This window comes from Cucurbita pepo, chromosome LG09 (genome assembly GCF_002806865.2).
Source record: "Cucurbita pepo subsp. pepo cultivar mu-cu-16 chromosome LG09, ASM280686v2, whole genome shotgun sequence".
Lineage (NCBI taxonomy): Eukaryota > Viridiplantae > Streptophyta > Magnoliopsida > Cucurbitales > Cucurbitaceae > Cucurbita > Cucurbita pepo.
Genome location: NC_036646.1, coordinates 3,745,926 through 3,762,641, shown reverse-complemented (window position 1 = coordinate 3,762,641; position 16,716 = coordinate 3,745,926). Strand labels below are relative to the sequence as shown.

The window sequence follows — 16,716 nt, the reverse complement described above, 5'->3', positions numbered from 1 at the left end:
AGCTACTTCAAAAAATCGTTAGTTACGAGACTGAAAGATTCGAAACTAAACTGTTAATTTAGAGTAAAAACTATTAAAGCTTAGGAATAGAAGTTGCTTACCAAAAAATGGCTTTGATGCTTTCTTGAGTAATGACAACGGTGTACGATTCAACTTGCTTTTTACTCATAGCTAAAAGCACATCAATGATATCATCTTGCTCTGGCTTAGATCTCTCTGGACGAAGATGTTCATCAATTGCCTCTTGAAACAGAGCATTGATTTCATTAAAACCTTCTCAAGTCTAGCTTCTCGACCACTAAACCAATCAATTATCTTCCCCACAAAAGGAATAGAAAAAATCTCAGAAGCACTATAGCTTCCCTAGGGCCTCAACTTCACTTACAAGCTCATGAAATCCATCCCCTTTAAACTTTTTTCTAAATGCAATTCTAAAAATAACACTAATAGTGAAAGAATCGACTATTAAGTAACATCAACAACAGCTCCACAAGAAGCTGACAGTAAAATTGAATCAATAAGCAATCGAGCTTTTTGCTCTCCAATGGGTCCATAAGATAACACCTTCTTCATACTGAAAATTTCAATCATACAAATTTTGCGTATCTCTCGCCAGTAATCACTGTAAGGTGAAAACACAATGTCAAGAAAATTGTAAGTAAGTTTTTTGACGGAATGAGTTTGTAGTTTGTTGCAGCTTTGAAGATCGTGAATTTTCAAGAGGGCACGAGTAGTCTCAACATATGATATAACAATAGTTTCTATAGTTTCTATATGGAGAGGCGCCATAAAGATTTGTGTGGGAGCTTGCCAAGTTGGTGCAAGTATCCTATGGTTGGAAGCTTTGGTGGGGTTGGGGGAAAATTACCCTTTTTTCTATTTGCAGCTGCTTTCTCTTTGAGGATGATGAAAAGTAAGAGAAGAAGAGGAGGAGGGGAAGCCATGGAAGGAAAGAGTTCAAGAACAAGGGGAAAAGATTGTTCGATCATGTAGATATATATTGACTCAAAAAAAAAAAAAAATGAAGTGTTTGAGTTCTCATTCTAGTATATTTGAAATAATGAAATATTTTCAATTGTTTATTGGTTCTCTTTAAAAAAAATATTATTGAAAAAGAAAATATAATGGTCTATTGAAGTCCAAGATTTTTTGATATTGTTTTTATAGGGCCAAATAGAATGATATGAAAAAAAAAACTGCAAACCCAAAAAATTGAAAAATTACTTACATCAAAATTCAATATTTTAAAGTGTTTATTAGGTAAGCCTACTCAAAATAACATTTTTTGTGTTTGTAGAGTGTAAAATTATTCGATGCAATACTAAAATTATATGGGTCAAGTTTCATTATTTGTCTAGACAAAAACTATAAAACTTCACATTTAGAGAATTCAGCTTAGAACTTACACTCATGGACGGTATAAAATTGGTACAAGTTTGAGAGGCAACTTTTTGTAGATGGTGAGGCTCAAACCCGACGTCTCTTCCATGTCCAAGTCCTCCTCCTTCATCCCCTCTGGTAACCTTTAATTAAAATGGTACAAAAGATTTGCCAAAATCAGCTCCACCGTTTTCACCTCAAATTCATCCCTGGGCAAATTCTCTGACCAGCTCCGAACGGCAAAAATTCAAAGTGTTGTCGTTTGTAATCAATTGGGCTCTCTTCAAATCTCTCCGAAGGAACTCTTCTAGGTCTTTTCAGTATGTGGGGCCTCGTCCAATTGCCCAAACGTTCACTCGAACCATTGTTTTTGGGTAAAAATCGTAGCCTTCAATTTTGAAATGGGAAATGATTTCTCTTGGAATAAGAAGAGGTGCGGGTGGATGTAGTCTCAATGTCTCTTTTACTATCATTTTCAAATATGGAAGTTGTTCTATGTCTTTCTTGGTTACCTTTCGTCTGTTTCCCACATAGTTTTTGATTTCTTCTTGAGCTTTCTTCATCAATTTTGGGTTCTTTACAAGTTCTGTCATTGCCCAAACTAGTGTAATTGAACCGTGTCTAATCCTGCCAAAAGTATATTTTATTCATGTACAATATATTGATATATTAGCTATGAGATTGAAAGGTTTGAAACTAAACTAATAATTTAGCAAAAAAATCATTAAAGCTTAGGGATAGAAGTTGCTTACCAAAAGAATGGCTTTGATGCTTTCTTGGGTAATGACAACGGTGCAAGATTCAAGTTGCTTTTTATTAATAGCTAAAAGCACATCAATGATATCATCTTGCTCTGGTTCAGGCCTTTAAGGATGAAGATGTTCATCAATCACATCTTGAAACAAGGCATTGATCTCGTTAAAACCCTTTTAAGTCTAGCTTCTCGTCCACTGAACCAATCAATGACCTTCCCTACAAAAGGAATAGCAAAAAGCTCATAAGCACTATAGCTTCCCATCAGGGCCTTAGCTTCACTCACGAGCTCATGAAATTTATCCCCTCTAAACCGCATCCCAAAAACAATTCTAAAAGTAATACCGGAGAGAAATGAACTTCTCAATTAGATCAAGAACTCCACAAGAAGCAGATTTCGAAATTGATCCAATCAGCAAACCAACTTCTTACTCTCTAATGGGTTCGTAAGATAACACCCTCTTCATACTGAAAATCTCAAGTATACAAATTTTTCGTATCTCTCGCCTGTAATCATCATAAGGCGAAAATACACTGTCAAGAAAATTGTAAGTGAATTTTTTGACGGCTTGAGTTTGTGGTCTACTGCAACTTTGAAGATCGTGGGTTTTCATGAGATCACAAGCTGTCTCGGCAAAGGATACGATAGTGGTTTCTACACTGCCAAGGCTGAAGCTGATAATGGGACCGTAACGCTGAGAGAGGCGCCATAGGGATCTATGTGGGAGCTCGCCAAGTTGGTGCAAGTTTCTATGATTGGAAGCTTTGGTGGGCTTGGGGGAAATTACCCTTCTTTCTATTTACAGGTACTTTCTCTTTGAGGATGATGAAAAGTAAAGAGAAGAAGAAGATGAGGGGAAGCCATGGAGGTAAATCAATGAAAGAGATTGGAATTTAGAAAGAGTTTTAAGAACAAGAGGAAAAAGATTAGGAATAAAAAATGTCATTCTTCAATATGTTTCAATTCTCAATTCTCATTTTCGTATGTTATTTGAATGAAAACAATTAAATGTTTTCAAATTTTTTTAGTGGTGTCTTTAAAAATAGTAGATGAAAAGTTTATTTAAAAAGAAAATATTATAGTCTATAGAAGTCCACTATTTCTTGATATTATTATTACCTNAAAAAAAAAAAAAAAAAAAAAAAAAAAAAAAAAAAAAATTGACAGTATGCTCCATAAAAGCAACAAGCTATCACTATAGAAAATAAAAATTGAAACACTACTTGCATCAAAATTTAATTTTTCTTTTATTTGTGTGGATAAATTTGTTTAGCCTCCATGTAGATTTTCATAGACCCAGTTAATCGGGTCTAATCTGATTCAATCGCACTCCAAAATTTTGATTGCTCAAATAGTTCACATGAATAATTCTCTCCAAAAAAATGATACAAGCTATAATAGATCAGACCAGTAAACAAATATCATCTTCAAAAATTATTTAATGCAGTACTATAATTATTTCGGTAAGTTTTAATAATTTAGTATAAGGACATGAGAATATCATCCACAAAATTTATAATCACTAAAGAAATGTAATCACTAAAGAAAAAAATGAAAAAATAAAAGAAAAGAAAATAGAACAAATATTAAATGTTAAGTAAATTAATAGTAAATTTATTTTTTAACATATTCGATTCCTTCTTCTTACTCTTGCGTTAGCCGAGTCGACAGGTCATTAGTAAAAGATCGATGTTCCACGTAACAAGAGACGTAAAATGGTTGGTAAGCTCCCTATTCACAGAAAAAGGAAAACCATCAATATCTTTTGGAAAAACATTATACTCCAACAAATAAACTTTATACTCTAACATGGTGAAAAAATTAATTACCTTCAAGTACAACTTGTTAAAGTTGCTATCAAACCCTTATTTAGACTAGGTCGGGATATCCTTGTTCTTATCCCTTTCTAGATAAGGCAGGAAGACTTCTCAAACTTCTTGCTAGGAATAGTTCAATCCAATTTGGAAAATAGACCAACATATTTCAATTGTTATCCAAAGTTTACCCTATCTCTCAATAACCCACATATTTATCTTCTCTCAAGTTGGATCTACACTCGAATAACCTGAATATCAAAGCAGAAATTTCTTTCGTTGTTATATTTAGAATTTATTATAGGTTGATGAACACCAATATTTCTCCAAGAGCACTAAGATCCACACCTAAATGATCTACTATACTCAACCATGTGAACGTGAATCTCACACGCCTTCAACCTCGAGCAGCTTTAAAATTTTCAAATCCTTTATGTCATTCCCTTTATGTCCCAAGCTCGATTCTCCTTCTACGATCTTTGATCTCCTCGCGATTCCTTCTTCAAAGTAATGGATCGCTGACAACGTGCACGTTTTCCTCTCCTTTTTCTTATTTCTTTATTTCCTTACCTTTTCTTTATATATATCAATATTCAAATATTGGTGTTACACGTATGCTTTTCACATCATCTATTTTGTTGGTAACAAAGAGTTCAAGAATTGCATATATTACGTATAAAAATACCCATTATTACTCTAAGCCATAAAACTACTCATGGATGGTATAAAATTGGTACAAGTTTTAGAGGCAACTTTTTGTAGATGTGAGACTCAAACCCGAATTCTCTTCGATGTCCAAGTCTTCCTCTTTTATCCCATTTGGTAGCATCCAATCAAAATGGTACAAAAGATTTGCTAAAGCCAACTCCACCCTATTCACCCCCATATTCAACACCGGGCGTATCCTCCGACCAACTACGAATGACAATAACTCAAAATGTTGTCCTTTGTAATCAATCGAGCTCTCTTCAAATCTCTCTGGAAGGAACTCTTCTAAGTCTTTCCAGCATGTAGGGTCTCGCCCAATTGCCCAAACGTTCACTTGAAACATCGTTTTTGGGTAAAAATCATAGTCTTCAATTTTGAAATGAGAAATGGTTTCTCTCTGAAGAAGAAGAGGTGCGGGTGGATGTAGTCTTAGTGTCTCTTTCACTATCATTTTCAAATATGGAAGCTCTTCTACGTCTCTCTCTGTTACCTTTCGTTTGTTTCCCTCCTAATTTCTGATTTCTTCTTGAGCTTTTTTCATCAATTTTGAGTTTTTTTTGCGAGTTCTGCCTTTGCCTAGACTATTATAATTGAATCAGTGTTTAATCCTGCCACAAATATGTCCCGTTAATGCACATCATACAATAGAAAAAAGTTGGAAGAAGGTAGGAAGGATAGAGATAAAGCAAAAAAGGGTCAATACTAAATATTTAAACTTAAACTAAATATTTAGGAATAGAAGTTGCTTACAAAAAAAGAATGGTTTTGATGTTTTCATGGTTAATGACAACCGTGCAAGGTTCAACATGCTTTTTACTAATAGCCAAAAACACATAAATGATATCATCTTGCTCTTGCTTAGACCTCCTAGGACAAAGATGTTCATCAATCACCTCTTGAAATAGAGTATTCATCTCGTTAAAGACCCTTTCAAGTCTAGTTTCTTGACCACTAAACCAATCAAATACCTCTCCCACAAAAGGAACTGGAAAAAACTCAAAAGCATTATAGCTTCCCAACAAGGCCTCAACTTCACTTATAAGCTCATGAAATGCATCCCCTTCAAATCGCTTTCCAAATGCAATTCTAAATATAAAACCAGTAGTGAGAGCAAGGGACTTCTCACTAAGATCAACAACATCTCCACAAGAAGCTGATTGTGAAATTGATTCAATAAGTAAACTAACTTCTTGCTCTCTAATGGGATCGTAAGATAACACCCTCTTCATATTAAAAAACTCAAGCATACAAATTTTGCGTATCTCTCGCCAGTAATCGCTGTAATGTGAAAACGCAATGTCAAGGAAATTGTAAGAGAATTTTTTTGATAGCATGCATTTGTGGTCTGTTAAAGCTTTGAAGATCATGGATTTTCAAGAGGGCACGAACAATCTCGACAGATGTTATGATGATTGTTTCTATACGCTCTAGACTAAGGCTCATAATGGGACCGTAAAGTCAAGTGAGGTGCCTTAGGGATTTGTGTGGGAGCTTCCCAAGTTGATGCAAGTTTCCAATATTGAAATCTTCCATGGGCTTGAGGCAAAATTACGCTTTGTTCTATGTTCTATTTGCCGCTAATTCCCATTTTAGGATGATGAAAAGTGAAGAGAGGATGATGATGAGAGTTCAAGAACAAGAGGAAAAAGATTAGGAATAGAAATGGTGATTCTTCTTTCCATTAAACAAATATAAAACAAAACGTTGAAGAAAATGATGAAATATTTTTAAATTTTTAGTGGTATCTTTAAAAATATAGATTAAAAAATTATTTAAAAAAAAAATGATGGTCCATAGAAATACAAAGTTTTTTATATTATTATTATAGTGCCAAATAAATGATACTAAAAAATAGTTGTGCACTCCATAAAAGCAATAAGCTGTCATCCTCTCACAGTATAAAAAAAATTGAAACATTGCTTATTGGCATGAAAGAATTGAATATTAATCTTCTAATAGATAATTTATATTTTAACTAATAAAATCAAGTTTAAAAGTTACGATTAGATTTCAAATGATACTGTAATATAACAATGAAGAACGATAATCAACCTCAACTATTTTGTATAACAATGAAGAACGATAATCAACTTCAACTATTTTGATAGGATGCATTAAATGTGGAAAGTGGCCCATACCTTCCTATTCCTTTGGTGACATCCCACAAGATCACATATCACCAAGAAAAACTATTATAAATTTAGTGGGATACTTTTTTTCAAAAACTTATATTTTTTAATTCATTTACTTTTGAAATTAGCATTAAAAAAATGTATTAAATTCTTTTTAAAAGATGAACATAAGTAATTTTCAGACTTTAGTATCAATCACAACTTTTTAGGGAGAAAATTTTAAAAAATTGGGATAAAGTTAATTGCAATTATTTGATTTGAATTTATTCTTATCTTGTTTTGGGATCCATTCTAATTTGAATTCATTTCAAATTCAGCTACACAAATACTTAAATATGATCCATGGTATAAATGAAAATAAATTATGGAGGATCCATTATCATTTTCATCTTTAAATTTGTTTTTTTTTTTTTTTTCCTCAATATTATCAAGAATAATACTTGAATTCGACATTTATTTATGATTTTGTGTTTGTTTTAAACTGGACTTCTAGTTAGCAATGAAAAATGTAAGGTTAGACTTTTAAGATTCAAATTTGAGTGGTATAAAATAGGTACAAGTTTGAGAGGCAGTTTTTGTAGATGGTGAGGCTCAAACCTGATGTCTCTTCCATGTCCGAGTCCTCCTCCTTCATCCCCTCCAATTAAAATGGTACGAAAGATTTGCCAAACCCAACTCCACCGTCCTCAGCCCCAAATTAAATTCTAGGCAAATCTTCTGAACAGCAAGAATTTAAAGTGTTGTCCTTTGTAATCAAACAGAGTTCTCTTCAAATCTTCCTGGAAGGAACTCTTATGGGTCTTTCCAGCACATGGAGTCTCGTCCAATTGTCCAAACGTTCACTTGAACCATTGTTTTTGGGTAAAAATCGTAGCCTTTTATTTTGAAGTAGGAAATGATTTCTCTTGGAATAAGATGAGGTGCGGGTGGATGTAGTCTTAATGTCTCTTTTACTATCATTTTCAAATACGGAAGTTGTTCTATGTTTTTCTCTTTACCTTTGGTCTATTTCCCACATTGTTTCTGATTCTTTCTTGAGCTTTCTTCATCAATTTTGAGTTTTTTACGAGATCTACCATTGTCCAAACTAGTGTAATTGAACCCATGTCTAATCCGGTCAAAAATATATTATGTTGATGTATAATATACAAAAGAAAGGGTTATAAGTCAGTGACACAGTGAAGAAGGAAGGATAGAGACAAAGCCAAAAAAGGCTCACTATCTACTCAAAAACTTATTAACCACACGACTTTATTGATACATTAGCTGTGAGATTGAAAGTTTTGAAAGTAAACTAATAGTTTAGCGTAAAACCATTAAAGCATAGGAATAGAAGTTGCTTACCAAAACAATGGCTTTGATGCTTTCTTAGGTAATGACAACAGTGTAAGATTCAGCTTGCTTTTTACTCATAGCTAAAAGCACACAATGATATCATCTTGCTCTGGCTTAGATCTCTCTGGACAAAGATGTTCATCAATTGCCTCTTGAAACAGAGCATTGATCTCATTAAAAACCCTCTCATGTCTAGCTTATCGACTACTGAACCAATCAATTATCTTCTCCACAAAAGGAATTGGAAAAAACTCAGAAGTACTATAGCTTCCCAAGAGGGCCTTAGCTTTACTTACATGCTCATGAAATCCTCCCCTTTTAAATTGGTTCCCGAGTGCAATTCTTTCAATAAGATCAACAACAACTCCACAAAAAGTTGATTATAAAATTGATTCAATAAGCAAACCAACTTCTTGCTCTCAAATAGATTCGTAAGATAACACCTTCTTCATACTGAAAATTTCAATTATACAAATTTTGTATATCTCTTATCAGTAATAACGGTAAGGTGAAAACGCAACATCAAAAAAATTGTAAGTGAGTTTTTTTTTATAGAATGAGTTTGTGGTTTGTTGCAGCTTTGAAGATCGTAAGTTTTCAAGAGGGCACGATCCGTCTCACACGCCTTCAACTTCGAGCAGCTTCAAATTTTCCAATTCTTTTATGTCATTCCCTTTATGTCCCAAGCTCGTTTCTCCTTCTATGGTCTTTTATCTCATCACGATTCCTTCTTCAAAGTAATGGATTGCCAACAGCCTACATGTTTTCCTCTCCTTTTTTCATATTTATTTAATTCATTAGTCATTACTCTTATTTATTTCCTTACCTTTTTCTTATATCTACCTTTCCTTTGTTTCCACATAGTTTCTTATTTCTTCTTAAGCTTTCTTCATCAATTTTGAGTTTTTTTTGCTAGTCCTACCATTGCTCAGACTAATGTAATTGAGCTAGTGTCTAATCCTGCCACAAATATATTCGGTTAATGGAAATCATACCATAAAAAAAGTTAGAAGGCTTTAAGATAAAGGAGAAGACATGAAAGATAGAGATAAAAGCAAAAAAGGATAGAGATAAAATTTAAGCTTAAAAACCATTAAAATTTCGGAATAGAAGTTGCTTACAAAAAGAATGGCTTTGATGTTTTCATGGGTAATGACAATCATGCAAGGTTGAACTTGCTTTTTACTAATAGCCAAAAGCACATCAATGATATCATCTTGCTCTTGCTTAGGCCTCTTGGGACAAAAGTGTGCATCAATCACCTCTTGAAACAGAGCATTTACCTCATTAAAAACCCTCTCAAGTCTAGTTTCTCGACCACTAAACCGATCAAATACCTCTCCCACAAAAGGAACAGGAAAAAACTCAGAAGCACTATAGCTTCCCATTAGAGCCTAGAGCCTCAACTTCACTTATAAGCTCATGAAATCCATTCCCTTTGGAAAGCTTCCCAAATGCAATTCTAAAAATAACACTAGTAGTTAGAGCAATGGACTTCTCACTAAGATCAACATCTCCACAAGAAGCTGATTGTGAAATTGATTCAATAAGTAAACCAACTTCTTGCTCTGTAATAGGTTCCTAAGATAACACCCTCTTCATATTGAAAAACTCAAGCATACAAATTTTGCGCATCTCTCGCCAGTAATCACTTTAGGGTGAAAACCCAATGTCAAGGAATTGTAAGAGAATTTTTTGATAGTATGTATTTGTGGTCTATTGCAACTTTGAAAATCGTGAATTTTCAAGAGGGCACGAGCAGTCTCAACAGATGATATGATGATGGTTTCTATACGACCTAAGTTAAGGCTCATAATGGGACCATAAAGACGAGAGAGGCGCCATAGGAATTTGTGTGGGAGCTTCTTAAGTTGATGCAAGTTTCCAATGATTGGAAGCTTCGGTGGGGTTGAGGGAAAATTACGCTTTCTTCTATTTGGAGCTGCTTTCCATTTTAGGATGATGAAAAGTGAAGAGAGGAAGAGAATAAGGGGAAGCCATGGAGGGAAATGAAGGAACGACATTGAAATTTAGAAAGAGTTCTAGAGGAAAAAGATTAGAAATAAAAAACAGTGGATTAAATAGACATAAAACAAAAGTCCTATATTATTTGAAGGAAAATAATGAAATATTTTCAAATTTTGAGAGTGGATTTCTTTAAGGAGGGTAGATTAAAAAATTATTAAAAAAAAATGATGGTCCATTAATATTATTCTTATAGCACCAACAAATGATATTAAAGAGTGGCGATCCACTCCGTGAAAGCAATAAGTTGTCATCCTCTGGCAGTGGAAAACAAGGTTCACTCCATGAAAGCAATAAGTTGTCATCCTCTCACAGTGAAAAACAAAAATTGAAACACTGCTTGTTAGCATGATAGATTTGAATATTAGATTTTGAATGATACAAGCTGCAATAGAAAATAACAATAAAGAAGAAAATCAACTTCAAGAATTTTTGTCTCGATGCATTAAATGTGGAAAGTGGCCCATACCTTCGGACCCCTTTGGTGACCTCCAATAAGATCAAATATCAATTTTTTAATTTATTTACTTTTGAAAATGAGAAGTAAAAATGTAAAAGAATAATCTATTAAATCCTTTTTAAAAGATAAACAAACCCTAATTTTCAAAAATCACAACTTTTTAGGGAGAAATTTTTTAAATAATTAAGGTAAATTAATTGCAATTATTAGATCCCAATGGATGCTAATATATACTTTTGTTTCTAATAATTTGAGTTTTTTGAAATACCACTATCCTATCCATAGTCTCTACTTATAATGTCGTCGTTAGCGTATAAGGGTTCCTTGTATTTATCTAAAAAATAGAAATAGCTTACGACTTGAGTATTTTAAAAAATACTCACTGAGTGGCCCTGCTATTTAAGTTAGGGAATACAAACACATGCAACTCATGATTAGGGACATATGGTTAAAACTATTAGAGAAGTGGTCTCTAGTCCGGACAAAATTGAATGTGTAATACTTTCCTACACACGACCTATATATGCGAGCATTAGTCCACCAAGTGGTTTGTACCACCTAGGCCCATCATAGTGAGGCTAGTTATTCGTAGTCGGATGTTCGGAGGTTAGCAAACTCTTGAATATCATGAAGGCATGATGATTATCATCATCATAGTGTACGTGTTTGTACTCATTATCATAATTGGGGGAGTAACTCAATGTATATGAACACACAATATGCATGAGATCCCTATAGTTTTCATCTTAAATTATTCTTATGACACAACCCTATACATCATTCACCTATTATTCTAGGTAACATGCATGCATTAGCCTTCATCATCATTACTCTCATGTAAGGTTGTGTCTCAGAAAACTCTTCATCATAATGCACCATGTCATCTCGTACATATACATCATCTTAATATGAAATATCATCCTATTGGGTCATATCATCATCATACATCATCGTCATCATGTCATCATATCATAATATAACATCGCATCATACTAGCTCACATCATCATCATCATGGTATATAAGCATAAATGACACATGCAAGGGCCACTGGCCACGTGTCGTCATACATAAGGCAAGTCTTATACTTTACAACTAGAGGACTCCACTTCAAACTTAATACTCATGGATGGTATAACATCGGTACTAGTTCGAGAGGCAACTTTTTGTGGACGGTGAGACTCAAACCTGATTTCTCTTCCATGTCCAAGTCCTCCTCCTTCATCCCCTCCGGCAACTTCCAATCAAAATGGTACAAAAGATTTGCTAAAGCCAAATCCACAGTTTTCACCCCCATATTCAACCCCGGGCATATCCTCCGACCACCCCCAAATGGCAAGAGCTCAAAATGTAGTCCTTTGTAATCAATGGAGCTCTCTGCAAATCTCTCAGGAAGAAATTCTTCCGGTTCTTTCCAACATGTGGGGTCTCGCCCAATTGCCCAAACGTTCACTTGAACAGTCGTTTTTGGGTAAAAATCGTAGCCTTCCATTTTGAAATTGGAAATGGTTTCTCTTGGAACAAGAAGAGGTGCCGGTGGATGTAGTCTTAGTGTCTCTTTCACTATCATTTTCATATATGGAAGCTCTTCTATGTCTCTCTCTGTGACCTTTCCTCTGTTTCCCACGTGATTTCGGATTTCTTCTTGAGCTTTCTTCATCAATGTTGGGTTCTTGGCCAGTTCTGCCATTGCCCATACTAATGTAATTGAACTTGTCTCTATTCCTGCTAAAAATAGGTTCTGTTGATGCACATCATTCAGTAAGAAAAACATTAACTTAGGTGGTGAGATAAGGGAGAATGCATGAACTGAGAATGTTTGCTTAAGCCACCAGAACTAAATGGTGTGAAAGTTATCTATTTATAATCAAATAAATTACAACGATATGAAAAGGATAATAAATGGAAATAATGATAAATGAAAGACACATATGGTAAGGTGTAATAGAAACACTCATATGCTTAAGCCACCCCAACAAATTGTGTTGATGTTCTCTTAAGGATANAAAAAAAAAAAAAAAAAAAAAAAAAAAAAGGCTCAATATTGCTTAAAAAAAAAACCTAGTTATCCACGATATTGAAAGTTTAGAAACTAAATTAAAAATTTAGTGTAAAAACCATTAAATAATAGAGATAGAAGTTGCTTACCAAAAGAATAGCTTTGATGTTTTGGTGGGTAATGACAACGGTGCAAGATTCAACTTGCTTTTTACTGATCGCCAAAAGCACATCAATGATATCATCTTGTTTTGGCTTAGGCCTCATAGGATGAAGATGTTCATCAATCACTTCTTGAAACAGAACATTCATCTCATTAAAAACCCTCTCAAGTCTAGCTTCTCGGCCACTAAACCAATCAATTACCTTCCCCACAAAAGGAATTGGAAAAAACTCAAAAGCACTATAGCTTCCCAATAGGGCCTCAGCTTCACTCACAAGCTCATGAAATCCATCCCCTTTAAACGGCTTCCCAAATGCAATTCTAAAAATAACACCAGTAGTGAAAGCAGTGCACTTCTCAGTAAGATCAACAACGACCCCACAAGAAGCTGATTGTGAAATTGATTCAATAAGTAAACCAACTTCTTGCTCTCTAATGGGTTCGTAAGATAACACCCTTTTTATACTAAAAAGCTCATGTATACAAATTTTGCGTATCTCTCTCCAATAATCGCTGTAAGGTGTAAATGCAATATCAAGAAAATTGTAAGTGAGTTTTTTGATAGCATGCGTTTGTGGTCTGTTGCAACTTTGAAAATCGTGAGTTTTCAAGAGGGCACGAGCTGTCTGGGTAGATGATATAGTGATGGTTTCTATACGGCCTACACTAAAGCTCATAATGGGACCGTAAAGCTGAGAGAGGCGCCATAAAGATTTGTGTGGGAGCTTGCCAAGTTGATGCAAGTTTCCAATGATTGGAAGCTTGGGTGGGCTTGGGGGAAAATTAAGTTTTCTTCTCTTTGTTGTGGCTTTCCATTTTAGGATGATGAAAAGTGTAGAGAGGAAGAGGATGAGGGGAAGCCCGGGAGGAAATGGAAGGAAAGACATCAGAATTTAGAAAGAGTTCAAGAACAAGAGGAAAAAAAAACACAATAAAAAATAGTGATTCTTCTTTGGATTAAATAGACATAAAATAAAAAGTTCTATGTTATTCGAAGAAAATAATGAAATATTTTTAAATTCTGAGTGGTTGCCTTTAAGAATAGGGTAAAAAATTATTTAAAAATAAAATATAATGGTCCACAAAAATACAACCTTTCTTAATATTATTTTTATAGTACCAAATAAATGATACTAAAAATATGGTGGTCCACTACATGAAAGCAATAAACGGTCATCTTCTGACGGGAAAACAAAAATTGAAACACTACTTATTAGCATGATTGATTTGAATACTGGTTTTCGAGTAGATAATTTATATTTTTACGAATGCTATCATGTTTAGAAGTTATGATTAGATCTAATTTTATTGGGTCTAGTCTTATCCAACCGAGTCTTAAAATTTCAATTAAAGATGAAAATTGAGACAATAATATAAGTGGCAATAAAACAATAAAGAAGAAAATCAACTTCAAAAATTGTTGTCTCCATCCATTAAATGTGGAAAGTGGCCCATACCTTAGGTCCCTTTGGTGACATCCAATAAGATCAAATATCAATTTTTTTAAAAAAAGCTTAGAGTTTTTAATTTATTTACATTTAAAAAGGTAAAAAATAATTTATTAAATTCTTTTTAAAAGATAAACATAATCTAATTTTCAAAATTTAGATATCAATCACAACTTTCTAGGGAGAAAAAATTTTAAAAAATTAGGGTAAAGTTAATTGCAATTATTTGATTGGAATGGATAGATATCTTGTTTTGGATCAATTTCTAATTTAGATCCGTTTCTAATTTAGAATTCATTTCAAATTCAGTTATCCAAATGCTTGTTAATCCTGTGAATGAAATAAATTCTCGATGACCCATCTGCCGCTTTTATCTCTAAGTTTTTTTGTATTAACATGGAGTACTACAATGCAATACTACAATTATATGGTCAAGTTTTAATAACATAATGTAAGAATGTTAAAACATGGTCTACGAAATTTATGTTTTAGTTCACTCAATTACTACTTAGGTAAACAAAATAAAAACTAGCTTAAATATTAACTGTTAAATATATTAATGAAACTTTACCATTTTTATTAAAAGAATATCGATAGTAAATGTCATTTTTTCACGTATTTAAAATATCGATAGTATATATATTAACATTGAGTATTAGTGATCAATAATTTAATATGCGAAGTCACAAAACATTTATCCTATAATACAAAAATTTGAAGGAGTCAAATTTTTGCTTATCATTATTTGATTTTAAGCATTATATTACATATAAAAACACCTGTAATATAATAAACACTTATTAGATGAAAACCAGAAAACTTCACTATTAGAGAATTCAACTTGGAACTTATACTCATGGATGGTATGAAATTGGTACGAGTTTAAGTGGCAACTTGTTGTAGATGGGAAGACTCAAATCTGACGTCTTTTCCATGTCCAAGTCCTCCTCCTTCATCCCCTCCAACAACTTTCAATTAAAATGGTACAAAAGATTCACCAAAGCCAGCTCCACATTCTTCACCCCCAAATTCAACCCGGGGCAAATCCTCCGACCAGTCCCGTACAGCAAAAACTCAAAATATTGTCCTTTGTAATCAATCGAGCTCTCTTCAAATCTATCTGGAAGGAACTCTTTTGGGTCTGGGGTCTCATCCAATTGCTCAAACATTCACTTGAATCATAGTTTTTGAGCAAAAATCGTAGCCTTTAATTTGGAAGTGGGAAATGATTTCTTTTGGAATAAGAAGAGTTGCTGGTGGGTGTAGTCTCAGCTTCTCTTTGATTATCATTTTTAGATATGGGAGCTCTTCTATGTCTTTCTCCGTTACCTTTCCTCTGTTTCTCACATAGTTTCTTATTTCTTTTTGAGCTTTCTTCATCAATTTTGAGTTCTTGAGTTCTATCGTTGCTCAAACTAGTGTAATTGAACCGTGTCTAATCCTACCAAAAATATATTATGTGCTTAGGGATAGAAGTTGCTTACCAAAAGAATGAATTTGATGCTTTCTTGATAATAACAACCGTGCAAAGATTCAAGTTGCTTTTTATTAATAACTAAAAGCACATCAATTATATCATCTTGCTATGGTTTAGGCCTCTCATAACAAAGATGTTCATCGATCACATCTTGAAACAAGGCATTGATCTTATTAAAAACTCTTTCAAGTCTAGCTTTTGTCCACCGAACCAATCAAGGGCCTTCCTACAAAAGGAATAGGAAAAAGCTCATATACTAGCTTCCCATCAGGCCTTAGCTTCAATCCATCACCTCTAAACCACATCCCGAAAGCCATTCTAAAAATAACACCAACGATGAGAGTAATGGACTTCTCAGTAAAATCAACAACAACTCCACAAGAAGCAAACTGCGAAAACGATTCAATCAGCAAACCAACTTCTTGCTCTCTAATGGGTTCGTAAGATAACACCCTCTTCATATTGAAAAGCTCAAGTATACAAATTTTACGTATCTCTCGCCAGTAATCACTATAAGGTGAAAACGCAATGTCAAGAAAATTGTAAGTGAGTTTTTTGATTGATTAAGTTTGTGGTCTACTGCAACTTTGAAGATCGTGAGTTTTCAAGAGGGCACGAGTTGTCTCTGCAAAGGATACAACGGTGGTTTCTGCACCGTCAAGGCTGAGGCTGATAATGAAACCGTAACGCTGAGAGAGTGAGGCAACATAGAGATTTGTGTGGGAGCTTGCCAAGTTGGTGCAAGTTTCCAATGATTGGAAGCTTTGGTGGGGTTGGGGGAAATTACCCTTCTTTCTATTTGCAGCTGCTTTCTCTTTGAGGATGATGAAAAGTAAAGAGAAGAAGAGGATGAGGGGAAGCCATGGAGGGAAATGAAACAAAGAGATTTGAATTTATAAAGAGTTCAAGAACCGGATGAAAACGATTATGAATAAAAAATGGTCAATTCTTCTTTAGATTAAATAGACATAAAACAAAACGTTAACGGTTTTAATTCTGATCGTATATTATTTGAATGAAAAC

At 33.9% G+C, this 16,716-nt stretch overlaps 1 protein-coding gene and 4 pseudogenes across 1 annotated transcript; all 5 read right to left on the bottom strand.

Annotated features, from left to right (window-relative positions):
• LOC111802068 overlaps positions 1-3,027 on the bottom strand; it is a 3,899-nt pseudogene extending 872 nt beyond the window's left edge.
• A 1,634-nt stretch (positions 3,028-4,661) lies between these two features.
• On the bottom strand, positions 4,662-6,189 carry LOC111802067 (annotated as a pseudogene).
• Positions 6,190-7,264: 1,075 nt separating this feature from the next.
• On the bottom strand, positions 7,265-10,147 carry LOC111802066 (annotated as a pseudogene).
• Positions 10,148-11,730: 1,583 nt separating this feature from the next.
• LOC111802065 (cytochrome P450 71B10-like) lies at positions 11,731-13,655 on the bottom strand. The gene is made up of 2 exons (XM_023686316.1): positions 12,756-13,655; positions 11,731-12,348 (listed from the first exon to the last, which is right to left on the bottom strand). The coding sequence occupies exons 1-2, from the start codon at positions 13,653-13,655 to the stop codon at positions 11,731-11,733; spliced, it is 1,518 nt and encodes a 505-aa protein (XP_023542084.1).
• A 1,415-nt stretch (positions 13,656-15,070) lies between these two features.
• Positions 15,071-16,565, bottom strand: LOC111802064 (annotated as a pseudogene).
• Positions 16,566-16,716: the final 151 nt, after the last annotated feature.

Coding starts and splice junctions, on each gene's coding strand:
- LOC111802065 (XM_023686316.1), bottom strand. CDS start 13,655: ATGTCTTTCCTTCCATTTCCTCCCGGGCTTCCCCTCATCCTCTTCCTC. Junction 12,349..12,755: donor ACATCAAAGCTATTCTTTTG/GTAAGCAACTTC, acceptor GTGCATCAACAG/AACCTATTTTTAGCAGGAAT.